Source organism: Perca flavescens, chromosome 22 (genome assembly GCF_004354835.1).
Source record: "Perca flavescens isolate YP-PL-M2 chromosome 22, PFLA_1.0, whole genome shotgun sequence".
NCBI classification, from domain to species: domain Eukaryota; kingdom Metazoa; phylum Chordata; class Actinopteri; order Perciformes; family Percidae; genus Perca; species Perca flavescens.
Genome location: NC_041352.1, coordinates 24,781,452 through 24,794,467, shown reverse-complemented (window position 1 = coordinate 24,794,467; position 13,016 = coordinate 24,781,452). Strand labels below are relative to the sequence as shown.

At 39.7% G+C, this 13,016-nt stretch overlaps 1 protein-coding gene across 2 annotated transcripts in view; it reads right to left on the bottom strand.

Annotated features, from left to right (window-relative positions):
• Window positions 1-444: 444 nt before the first annotated feature.
• The window catches only part of pld1b (phospholipase D1b), a 79,766-nt gene continuing 67,194 nt past the window's right edge, over window positions 445-13,016 (bottom strand). For both annotated transcript variants that reach the window (XM_028569913.1, XM_028569914.1), the window contains exons 23-26: window positions 9,298-9,432; window positions 5,058-5,211; window positions 3,162-3,279; window positions 445-1,843 (exon numbers count right to left, since the gene is read on the bottom strand). In XM_028569913.1, coding sequence (XP_028425714.1) covers window positions 1,619-1,843; window positions 3,162-3,279; window positions 5,058-5,211; window positions 9,298-9,432 — 632 coding nt within the window. In that variant the 3' untranslated portion in view covers window positions 445-1,618. The remainder of the gene's footprint in view (window positions 1,844-3,161; window positions 3,280-5,057; window positions 5,212-9,297; window positions 9,433-13,016) is intronic.

Genomic DNA, 13,016 nt, shown 5'->3' with positions numbered 1-13,016 from the left:
AAACAGAACAGCAAACTCAAGCTCTTTTTCTAAATAAAGAGAACATTTCACGCTCTGGGAGTTTCCTCTCAGGCTGTAGCTGAATCCCATCTTCTTCTGGGACCAGCAGCTGTGACTCCAAACATTATCTTAAAGGAAAACTACGCATCGTTACGCCTAAGGGTTTATTTTTGAAACTCCTGATATTGGTCCTAAAATAGTAATAGCAAAAATATTTTTTTTTTGTACCAACACGGTCGAGGTTTGAAGTAGAGCTGCAAAGATTAATCAATCAATCGATTAGTTGTCAACTATTAAATGAATCGCCGAGTATTTTGGTAATATATTAATCGGTTTGAGTCATTTATATTATAAAAAAATAAAATCTAAAACGTGAATGTTTTGAGTTTCTTCTCTCCTCTGTGACAGTAAACTGAATATCTCTGAGTTGTGGACAAAACAGGACATTGGAGGACTTTTTGGGAAACACTGATCCAAATTTTTCACCGTTTTCTGACATTTTTTAGAGACCAAAAAACTAATCCAGTCATCCAGAAAATAATCAACAGATCAATCGACCGTGAAAATAATTGGCAGTTCCAGCGCTTTTTTGAAGTGAGCCGAGTCGATACTAGAAAGTGGAGTTAAAACCCTGCTGACCACTGATTGGTCCGAGAGAATTCCCACTTCACGGGACATCTTGCGCGAACAGACATTTCTAAATAGCCAAGCGACCGTCAATACTATACTATAATATCTGAAATAATGGCAGCCTGCAAAACTACGGCGTACCATTGTTGAACGCCCCTCGTTTGCTGATGACAGGATTTTCAGAGAGCGTCGCGTTTAAGTGCTGTGACAGTTTCACTCTCTGACGCTATGGCGATCAGTTAAGAAGCCCGCCTACTTGTGGCCGGTTAGCTCAGTTGGTAGAGCAGGCGCACATGTGCATAGGTTTATTCCTCGATGCAGAAGGTGGCGGTTTTCCTGCACGTCTTCTCCATCTCTCTCGCTTTCCTATCCAATAAAATGAAAAAAAAAAATCCAATGAAGGCAGAAATGCCCCAAAAATAAAAAGAATCCCACCCAGTACGGGGGGAATAGAGAAAACTACACGAAATAGAGAAAACTACCGGTACCAAAAGTGAGAACCATGCAGAGGCAATTCGGCATAAGTAGGTCAGACATTTGCATCTTATAACCAAAACTGTATACTGTAAAGAAACTCTCGAGCTGTCCTTTAAACTCTAAAAGGTAGTTCAGACGGAGGATGTTTCTGTGGGAAGATGCACGGCCGGCCTGCGCCAAGATCAAGATATTTACTGCACTAGTTAGAATTATCATTCAGCTTATTTCCTTCAGCTTTCAAATCACATTTGAGAAGCAAATATGATCTGAAGCCTGGGAGGCTCGCCAACAAACTGTTGTTAGTCGGTTTTGTAACCAAAAAAAAAAAAAAAAACTTGTAAAAGGAGTAAATAAATAAAAAGCTTGAAACAGTGGCAGGTTTTCAAAATAGGCTGCTCAGCCAATACGACCTCCAAACTGGCACCAGAGTGGGCACGATCAGTCCGTCAGTCTTCCATAAGCTGCGCGTGAACACACCAACACATGAACACACATGGTGGGTCTCTCCGTCTCAGGTCCAGGTCTCCATGGGCACCATGGCCTCCTTGGAGCCGATGGGGGGGAGCAGGTTCTGCTCGCACAGGAACTGGAGAGGGAACTGGACCGCGAAGCCGCGGATCTTCTTCAGCTCTTCTTGAGCCTTGGCCGGGTCCTCCCGGTCCAGGCCCGGCTTGGCCACGTAGCCCTCTAGCTCCACGATGTTTCGCACGTCGCTGGACGGAAGAACACGGAAAACCTGAAGGGAAGAGGACGCACAAGTCAGAGGGAGAACCAAGGGAATTGTATCGAGAACTGGTTCTGAGGTTCTCAGCTTAAGGGCGCTTTGCTTTCAGCCAATAGTTCGGTAGACTCGGTGCAATTTGGAGGTGACGTTGCAATTTTTTTTTTTTTTATTTAAGGAAAGGGAGATTCAGCAACTGTGTGTTATTAAAGTGAGTGGGATGTTGTTCATGTGCATTCAGCGGCACTGCTGGTACAGAGGCTTTGTTTGCAACCTCAGCTGATGCCATTTTGGAAGTCATTTTGGCTGCCATCGCTGCAAATTCAGGCGGTAAACAGAACAGCAAACTCAAGCTCTTTTTCTAAATAAAGAGAACATTTCACGCTCTGGGAGTTTCCTCTCAGGCTGTAGCTGAATCCCATCTTCTTCTGGGACCAGCAGCTGTGACTCCAAACATTATCTTAAAGGAAAACTACGCATCGTTACGCCTAAGGGTTTATTTTTGAAACTCCTGATATTGGTCCTAAAATAGTAATAGCAAAAATATTTTTTTTTTGGTACCAACACGGTCGAGGTTTGAAGTAGAGCTGCAAGGATTAATCAATCGATCGATTAGTTGTCAACTATTAAATGAATCGCCGAGTATTTTGATAATCGATGAATCGGTTTGAGTCATTTATTATAAAAAAAATAAAATCTAAAATGTGGATGTTTTGAGTTATGGACAAAATAAGGCATTTGAGGAATTTTTTGGGAAACACTGATCCACATTTTGATCGTTTGATTAGCGCACGTGTCAAACTCAAGGCCCGTGGGACAAATCCGGCCCCTTGCAGATTTGGAACCGGCCCGCATATCAATTTGGGTTCACAAAAAATGTTGGCCCGCCTAGTTGTGCGCCAAACCAAAAACACAGTAAAGTGTTTTTTTAAAATGCAATTACGTGACATTCAAAGCAGAATTTGGGCAGATTTGCTGACTCTGAGACTCAGAAGCAGCAGAGAGTTTAATTTTCAGGCTGTGAAACAGGTTGTTGTTAAAAAAAAAAAAAAAAAAAAAAAAATCATTGTTTTTGCTTGATTTGCTAAATTCTATGATGGCTAAGGAACTCTTTTGATGACTTTTTTAGGGCTTCATGTCAACAAAAATGCGACAAAAAGCGTACAAAAATGTCGGAAAAAGCAACAAATTTACAAAAAAGGTGACAAATGTCTGAGAAAGCCACAAAAAAGAACAAAAACAAATAAACTGTACATGTTTGGCCCTTGGTGCGATTCTCTTTTTCCAGTTCTCTTTTTTCTGATTGTGATTGTGACATGAACATCAGACTGACCTTCTGGTAAATGGAGGCGTTGCGAGCGCAGGTGGCCATCCAGACCTCCTTGTAGAACTGGTCACTGACGGGATCCGACACGTCGATGGAGGGATCGGTGTGAGCTCCCAAAATCATCCTGAGACAGAGATAGAGAGACAGAGATAGACAAAGAGAGGGACAGATAGAGAGACGGAGAGAGAGACAGAGAGAAAGAGACAGAGAGAGAGAGACACAGAGAGAGACAGAGAAAGAGAGAGACAGACAGAGAGAGACAGTGAGAGAGAAAAAAAATGTGAGGAGAACATAAAACTTGACAAAAGATGGACTTAGGATGTTGTGTGTTAGAATTTTCACTCACACACGCACGCACACACACACACACACACACACACACACACACACACACACACACACACACACACACACACACACACACACACACACACACACACACACACACACACACACACACACACACACACACACACACACACACACGGTACAGGCTAAAAGTTTGGACACACCTTCTCATTCAATGCGTTTCCTTTTTATTTTCATGACTATTTACATTGTAGATTCTCACTGAAGGCATCAAAACTATGAATGAACACATATGGAATTATGTACTTAACAAAAAAGTGAAAACATGTCTTATATTTTAGATTCTTCAAAGTAGCCCCCCTTTGCTTTTTTTGATAACTCTGCAAACCCTTGGTGTTCTCTCAATGAGCTTCATGAGGTAGTCACCTGAAATGGTTTTACCTTCACAGGTGTGCTTTGTCAGGGTTAATTAGTGGAATTATTTCCCTTATTAATAAAAAAGCAAAGGGTGGCTACTTTGAAGAATCTAAAATATAAGACATGTTTTCACTTTTTTGTTAAGTACATAATTCCATATGTGTTCATTCATAGTTTTGATGCCTTCAGTGAGAATCTACAATGTAAATAGTCATGAAAATAAAAAGGAAACGCATTGAATGAGAAGGTGTGTCCAAACTTTTGGCCTGTACTGTATATATATATATGCAGGAGACACACACACACACAAACAATACAAGCTGAAGGGGAAAATGAGAGAGGGAGAGAGAGAAGGGGGGCGGGGGGGGAAGGAAATGCTGAAACTGCAGGATATTGCAAGCTGTGATGTTTGGTAACAAGAAGCAGACGTGATGAGGACACTGACACGGTTCCTTAAAGGAGACAACAGTACAGTTAACTCTGATCGGTCATCTTCGGTCTGTCACACCAGCTTTCATCACTGGAGACCCTCGGATACTGTCAGCTACTAGTCTTCAAATCATTTTACGTTGTTCAAATTCTCTTGATTCTTTTAAAAAGCAGTTGAAGACTTTTAGTTAGACGAGAGTTTTTCAGGCCGTCTGATTTGATGTACCTATGTTTTTCTTTTGGATTCTTATGTCTTTTATTAATTATATATTATAAACTTGACTTACTTACTCTCTAGATGATCAGATAGATATATAGATAGATAGATAGATAGATAGATAGAGTGAGATAGATAGCTAGAGAGTGAGATTGATAGAGAGATAGATAGAGAGAGAGAGATAGATAGATACATACATACATACATACATACATACATAGACAGATAGATAGACAAATAGACCGATAGAGAGAGAGATAGATAGATACATACATAGATTGATAGATGGATACATAGATAAATAGATATATACATAGATAGATAGATAGATAAATAGATAGATAGATAGATAGATAGATAGATAGATAGATAGATACATAGATAGATAGACAGATCGAGAGTGAGATAGATGGATACATACATACATACATGCATAGATAGATAGATAGATAGATAGATATATACATAGATAGATAGATAGATAGATAGATAGATAGATAGATAGATAGATATTCAGAATGTTTCAGTACTTGAAGCACTCTAGGCGGAGCTGCAGAGCGTATCTTCCAGCTTGGTACTCCTGGCCGTCCATTACCGCGGCAACCGTCTCCGAGTCCTCCACGATCACGGCCACCTCGCTGTCTCTCTTTCCCAGCATGCTCCGGTCGTTGATGTTGGCAGAACCTGCAGGTCACACGAGGTTAACGAGGAGACGAGTGAGACCCCAGAGCCGTCCAGCAGGCGGCGCTGCAGCACCACAACTCAGACTCTCTCCACACCTCCATAGATCAACATCAGGATGTTTATGTACGCGTGTATATTTTAGTTTTATGTATATTTTAGTTTTAGGTCATCTAACATGACGTAACACCAGAGTCTATATTCTAAATAAGTGAAGCACCAGAGTCTAATATTTGTCTATGGTCTATTTTTGCTTGCTTTTTGGTTATTAGTTGGGTGCTGAATGCGTTCTGTGCTGTCATATATAAACAGAAACATATATTTATGCAAATAAAGAAGTAGATGAATGATAGGAAAATACATAACATCAGATACTCCAAAGAAACATATGAATACATCATAAGTAAAACATACTGTATTGTTCATATTGTTCATACAATATTTAACATTGGAATGAATTACTCCAAAACACATCTCCACTCTCAAATAAAGGGTATGAAAGTTAATGATTTCTTTAATATTTTATAGATTTATTTTTAGGGCCACCGTATACAGGCGCTGGACAAAATAACAGAAACATCTCGCTCAATTCAATGCAATATTATAGTCATACTTTTCATTTAAGGTGTTGATTAAATCTTCCAATGGGTAGTTTGAGTCTGAATTTAACATGGTTTCTGTAGGCATGTTACATTACATTACGATATATGTCATTTAGGTGACACTTTTATCCAAAGTAAGAGAGGTAACATACCTCTGGAGCAACTAGGGGTTAAGTGCCTTGCTCAAGGACACACTAGTTGATGTATCGAACCCAGGTCTCCCACACCAACGGCATGTGTCATATCCACTGCGTCATCGCTGCATACAGTACAGGCCAAAAGTTTGGACACACCTTCTCATTCAATGTGTTTCTTTATTTTCATGACTATTTACATTGTAGATTCTCACTGAAGTCATCAAAACTATGAATGAACACATATGGAATTATGTACTTAACAAAAAAATGTGAAATAACTGAAAACATGTCTTATATTTTAGATCCTTCAAAGTAGCCACCCTTTGCTTTTTTATTAAATAAGGGAAAAATTCCACTAATTAACCCTGACAAAGCACACCTGTGAAGGTAAAACCATTTCAGGTGACTACCTCATGAAGCTCATTGAGAGAACACCAAGGGTTTGCAGAGTTATCAAAAAAAGCAAAGGGTGGCTACTATATATATAAAGGGTTTTTATCACTGTCTCTCTCTGTCTCTACAGCTCCTGTTTCCTACTCCTCTATTATACATGTTCAGTCAGTGTCAGCGGAATATTTCATTACGTCTGTCATCTTTTAATCTTGTAATGGAGGAATTCAAGCAGCTATATGGACATCAGCGGTATGAAAGGCCAACACTGAATACTGCACTTGCACATACATATATACATATACAGTGGGGGAAATAAGTATTTGACCCCTTGCTGATTTTGCAGGTTTGCCCACTTACAAAGAATGCAAAAATCTACAATTTTAATCATATGTACATTCTAACAGGGAAAGACAGAATCCCAAAGAAAATTCCAGAAAATCACATCATATGAATTTATTAAAATTGATAACCATCTGATGAGGAAAAACAAGTATTTGACCCCCTGGACAAACAGCATGTTAATATTTTGTAGAAAAGCCATTATTGGCCAGCACAGATGTCAAACGGTTTTTATAGTTGGTGACAAGGTTTGTGCACATTTCGGCAGGGATGTTGGCCCACCCTCCCTGCAGACAGCCTCCAAATCATTCAGGTTCCGAGGTTGTCGCCTGGCAACTCGAATTTTAAGCTCCCTCCAAAGATTTTCAATCGATTCAGGTCTGGAGACTGGCTAGGCCACTCCAGAACCTTGATGTGCTTCTTCTTCAGCCACTCTTTTGTTGCTTTGGCGGTGTGCTTAGGGTGGTTGTCGTGCTGAAACACCCATCCTCGACCCATCTTCAGCTCTCTCACTGAGGGAAGGAGATGTCGGTCCAGAATTCCACGATACATGGCCCCGTCCCATCCTCCCCTCAATACGATGGAGTTGTCCCGTCCCCTTGGCTGAAAAGCACCCCCAAAGCATGATGTTGCCACCACCATGCTTGACGGTGGGGATGGTGTTCTTTGGGTTGTACTCTGTGTTCTTTTGCCCTCCAAACACGACAAGTTGAAAAGTTCTATTTTGGTCTCATCTGACCACATCACCTTCTTCCAGGCCTCTTCTGAGTCGTCCAGGTGGTGAATGGCGAACTTCATGCGGGCCTGTACATGTTTCTTCTTGAGCAGGGGGACCTTGCGTGCGCTGCAGGATTTCAATCCATGACGGCGTAGTGTGTTACCAAGCGTTTTTTTGTAACTGTGGTCCCAGCTGCCTTCAGTTGATTCATCAGTTCCCCCTTGTGGTTTTGGGATGATTCCTCACCGTTCGCATGATCAGGGACACCCCACGAGGCAAGATCTTGTGTGGAGGCCCAGACCGAGGGAGGTTGGCGGTGGTGTGGTGCTTCTTCCATTTCCTGATAACTGCACCGACAGTTGATCTTTTCTCTCAAGTTGCTTTCCGATTCTCTTGTAGCCCATCCCAGCCTTGTGCAGATCAACAATCTTGTCCCTGATGTCCGTAGAAAGCTCTTTGGTCTTGCCCATGGTGGTGAAGTTGGATGCTGGTTGTTTGGGTGTTGACAGGTGTCTTTTATACAGGTAACGAGGTGAGGCAGGTGTATTTGATGTAGATAATTGGTTCGGATTGGGGCTGTGTCTTAAAGAAAGACTAACTGGCTTGTAGGAGCCAGAATACTTGCTGTTTGTCCAGGGGGTCAAATACTTGTTTTTCCTCATCAGATGGTTATCAATTTTAATAAATTCATATGATGTGATTTTCTGGAATTTTCTTTGGGATTCTGTCTTTCACTGTTAGAATGTACATATGATTAAAATTGTAGATTTTTGCATTCTTTGTAAGTGGGCAAACCTGCAAAATCAGCAAGGGGTCAAATACTTATTTCCCCCACTGTATACTGGTACTAAACACTTGATTAGATCTTTTCTGCTCAAGGTTGTGGAACTTATGAACGACTTGTGATTTTCTGCCCGTTTCCTGAGATTTTTTTGACATAATTTCTAAGGTTTATGTATATATATATATGTATAGCCTATTTCAATGCCCTTTTTTTTGGTGCTTCACTTACTTCGATTTTACCTTTTTATTAATTACCACAATTGCAAACACATTTAGTGGCTGGGTGTGTTTTGAGACGTACACTAAACAGCTGTATTAATGAGGATATCTAATCCATACAGTATTGTCATGGTATTTCTTCCGTACTGTGATGAGATGCCAGCATGTCTTTCATATCTTCTCCGCCGTTTGTACTTATAAAGTGACTTTAAATAATCTCAGGATTGTCATTAATTACTGATGAAAGAACCGTGGAAGAGAATTAAAGTGCAGAAGTATAAGAGGATGACTTGAAATACTTCAGTGTGTGTGTGTGTGAGAGAAAATAAGAAGTTACAGAAGTTAAAGAAAAGAGGAAGAAACGGGATTTTGGGTGTGAATCAACCTGATTGCGTGTGTGTGTGTGTGTGTGTGTGTGTGTGTGTGTAGTTGTATAAATGAATAATTTTAAGAGATGATTTGTAGTTTGAGGGTAGGGACTTATTTTCCCTTTGTTAAACCTACCAGAACTCCATAGAGAAATGTTGCAATTTAGCATGCACAATCATACCACCATTTTTCGTGTACGTGTGTGTGTGTGTGTGTGTGTGTGTGTGTGTGTGTGTGTGTGTGTTTTTGAACATGTTTGAGGCATTAAATAAGTAAAAAGGCATGGGAGAAATTATCCTATCCTCCAATAGAAGAGGTTTTCCATTTTTACAAAAATCTACGCTTCCCTTCCCCTTTGTTTTAGAGGACAGCTTATACAAAGCGCATCAATTATTAGCTCTTTAAAAATGTGTCAATGTTTTCATCAAAGGACTTATGGTTACAGTATGTATGTGAAGTATTTAATTCTAGCCTAGGTGGCTTCTCATATCGGAGTCAGCGAAGTGGCCACAGAAAATACGAAAAGTACCGATGATGACGGTGTTGTCGTCGGCGATGAGCATCTTGCTGTGGACGTAGATGAGCTCGGTGACCAACTTCCCCTCCAGCTCGGCGTGAGTCCTCAGACCGGCGAAGGAGATGTAGTTGATCCACTGGTCGTCCACTGGAAACCACAAACACACAGTCAGGGTCCCAACACGGGAGGAGGAGATCGGTGGCAGCACAGATTGGAATTTAAGTTTTCAGTTCATTCAATCACCAGGTGCGCGACGAACGACAGTTAGAGGGCATTATTGTCTTTTCTTTCATTCATAAGAACAGATCTGGAGTCTCTGCACGTTCATATTCATAAAGTACTAAAATAAACCTGAAGTAAGAAGTTAAAACTAAGAAAACTTTCCAAAAATACTAAAATCATAAAGCCTCTGTATGTACAGCTGGAGGGCATGTACAGTATGTCTGACCTACAATATAGGAATCATTTATGAAACCTTTGATTTTCGTCTGTTATTAAAGCTCAGCTGAATCCAACTGAAACCCAATTCTGCCCCACATGCACCCACAAAAAACCACATATATGACAGAAAACACATGCATGAGCCCAAAATAAAAAGCATGGTCATCTGTATTCTGATATTATGGTTTGTTTTTTTTAGATCAGTTGTGCCTTTAATCTCCCGGCTGGGACGATGTGCGTTGGTCCCAATTAGATTCTTTCACCATACATGGGTGCTTTTGGATTTGGGTTGCGGCAGTGTTTCCTCTATGTTGATTTTGTAGTGGCGGCCCACCATGGCAAAATTTCTGCCACCACGGTAAAAAATGTAGTCGGTTGCCTTTTAAATGATCCTGCCAACATAATACATTATATATATACATTATATATATATATATATATATATATATATATATACACACACACACACACACATACATACATACACAGTACAAGCCAAAAGTTTGGACACACCTTCTCATTCAATGCGTTTCCTTTTTATTTTCGTGTCTATTTACATTGTAGATTCTCACTGAATGCATCAAAGCTATGAATGAACACATATGGAATTATGTACTTAACAAAAAAGTGTGAAATATCTAAAAACATGTCTTATATTTTAGATTCTTCAAAGTAGCCACCCTTTGTTTTTTTATTAATAAGGGGAAAAAATCCACTAATTAACCCTGACAAGGCACACCTGTGAAGGTAAAACCATTTCAGGTGACTACCTCATGAAGCTCATTGAGAGAACACCAAGGGTTTGCAGAGTTATCAAAAAAAGCAAAGGGTGGTTACTTTGAAGAATCTAAAATATAAGACATGTTTTCAGTTATTTCACACTTTTTTGTTATGTACATAATTCCATATGTGTTCATTCATAGTTTTGATGCCTTCAATGAGAATCTACGATGCAAATAGTCATGAAAATAAAAAGGAAACACATTGAATGAGAAGGTGTGTCCAAACCTTTGGCCTGTAATATATATATATATATATATATATATATATATATATATATATATATATATATATATATATATATATGTGATTATGTTCTGGAGTATTTGAGAAAATAAGTGTATACATTTACTACCTTATTCCAAATGCAGGCGTGTTTTATGTTGTATTTCATATATGTTATAATCATGCCAGGTTACAGGTTTGTTTTATTATCATTCCTGGTCACCAGACTGGTTTTTTTTCATTCAATTAATGGTCAGGACTGGTGCGCCTTGCCGGTGAGTGACTATAAACTAGCAGTTGGCTAGTAATTCAAACCAAATATTAATATCGTATGATTGTATAATTTCATTGGTTAATTCTGGGTTTTGTGTTTGTGTTTTCATTACAGGTTTACAACCTGGCTTGCTAACTTACTAACTTGCTAACATCACTAACAAGCTGACAGGCTAGCATAGCGGTAGCAATCAGGCTACCTAGTGTGTAGATGCTTATGTGTTATGTGTGCGCAATAAAAGTTCATAAAGTGGCTTGAGTTGTATCCGCCGTACTTGTCCTGAAACCCTTCCAGTGGGGAGTTTATTGAGCTATAGTGGTAGCTAGCTTAGCGAAAACTGGAAAGTGTGTTTTGGGCGTAACATGCAATCAACCAATCAGAGATCATCTCCCATTCCCTTTAAAAGTCAGGCGCGTTTGGACCTCGGAGCATTGCTGTTATGATGGAGGATTTGCTGAGCAGGAAGGACAGACGTTCAGGATTAGAAACTGATCTGCTCGTGCGTGAAGTGAAAGCGCGCGAGCACTGTGCCGCACAAAACACCACGAGGTGAAGCATGCGTTAAAATAACAACGAAATGCTGCGTTGTTGACTTGAGACCAGGTTTTTGTTGGTCAATGGCGCGATCACTTCCCGCTGCCCCAAGAGAGGCTATTCACGGCGTGCGCTTAGATCGTTAAAATGGGGCCCATTGTCTCTAGAAGTGTATCATTTAACTTTAGGTTTTGTCAAAGAAGGAAAAGAAAATCTCAATACTCAATACTTGTAGAATCACAATGAATGAAAACCGCAACACAAATCCAAAAGCACCCACGTATGGTGAAAGAATCAAATTGGGACCAACGCATATCGTCCCAGCCGGGAGATTAAAGGCACAACTGATCTAAAAAAACAGACCATAATATAAGAATGGTGATGAGCATGTCGTTTATTTTGGGCTCATGCATGTGTTTTCTGTCATATATGTGGTTTTGTGTGGGTGCATGTGGGTCAGAATTGTTGGATTCAGCTGAGCTTTAATAACAGACTAAAATCAAAGGTTTCATAAATGATTCCTATATTGTATCCCCCCCCCAACTGTACATACAGAGGCTTTATATATCCAGCAGGATGGCTTTACGGAGCACAAACACTTATATAATATATTTCTAGCATTTTTCTTGCACAGATAGTGCTTTATATCTTCATCTACATTAGTGATTCTCAACCTTGTTGGGACCAGCGCCCCCCCTATCCATTATCCAGGTCCCTTACACCCCAATCAAATAAGATGTAGGCTAATTGCACTGAATATTACTGATTAAGTCCTATTATGGTTATAATTATTATTGTTGCTATTAGTCCTATTATTGTTAGTTAAAAGATAAATTATGTTAACGTTTAAAATAGACTATTGTTGAATGAGAGTGTGTGAAAACCCAAAAAAACAGCTAAAACTATACTCCTGCTTTTTGAAATGTATTTGTATTAATCCAAAGAACAGATGAGTATATATTTATGCTTCGGATATAAGTTAACCCAAAAACAAGCTAAAATATATTTATGCTCTTGAAATTATAATACTGCTTTTGACTTTGGTTTGTGGGTGTTGATTCGCTTTTAAAACTATATGATTGCTTAGAAATATAATCATGCTAAACGTCGTTGTTACTGATATTATTATGAAACATGCTTAGAGACATCTTAGTGTGAATTACTGTGTGTAGCTGCCCTTATGACCCTGCAGCCTAGAGAGGAAGTATGTGCAAAAGGCCACAAATGGATAAGGTGTGTTGTGTAACTATCTGCTTGAACCTGCGGCTGGAAAGAGGAAGTGCCTTAGATACACCCGGGAGAGAAAGATGTCTGTGTTGACCTGGTGATGAGCTGAGCTGTTAGATTGTATGTTTGATAGTAGAGTGCATATGCATATAGGAAACATCGTCATATGAGATGTTTTTACGAATATCCAATAAAATGGTAAAACACACCTCACTGGGATAGGAGGGTTGAACCCCAAGAAATGTAGATA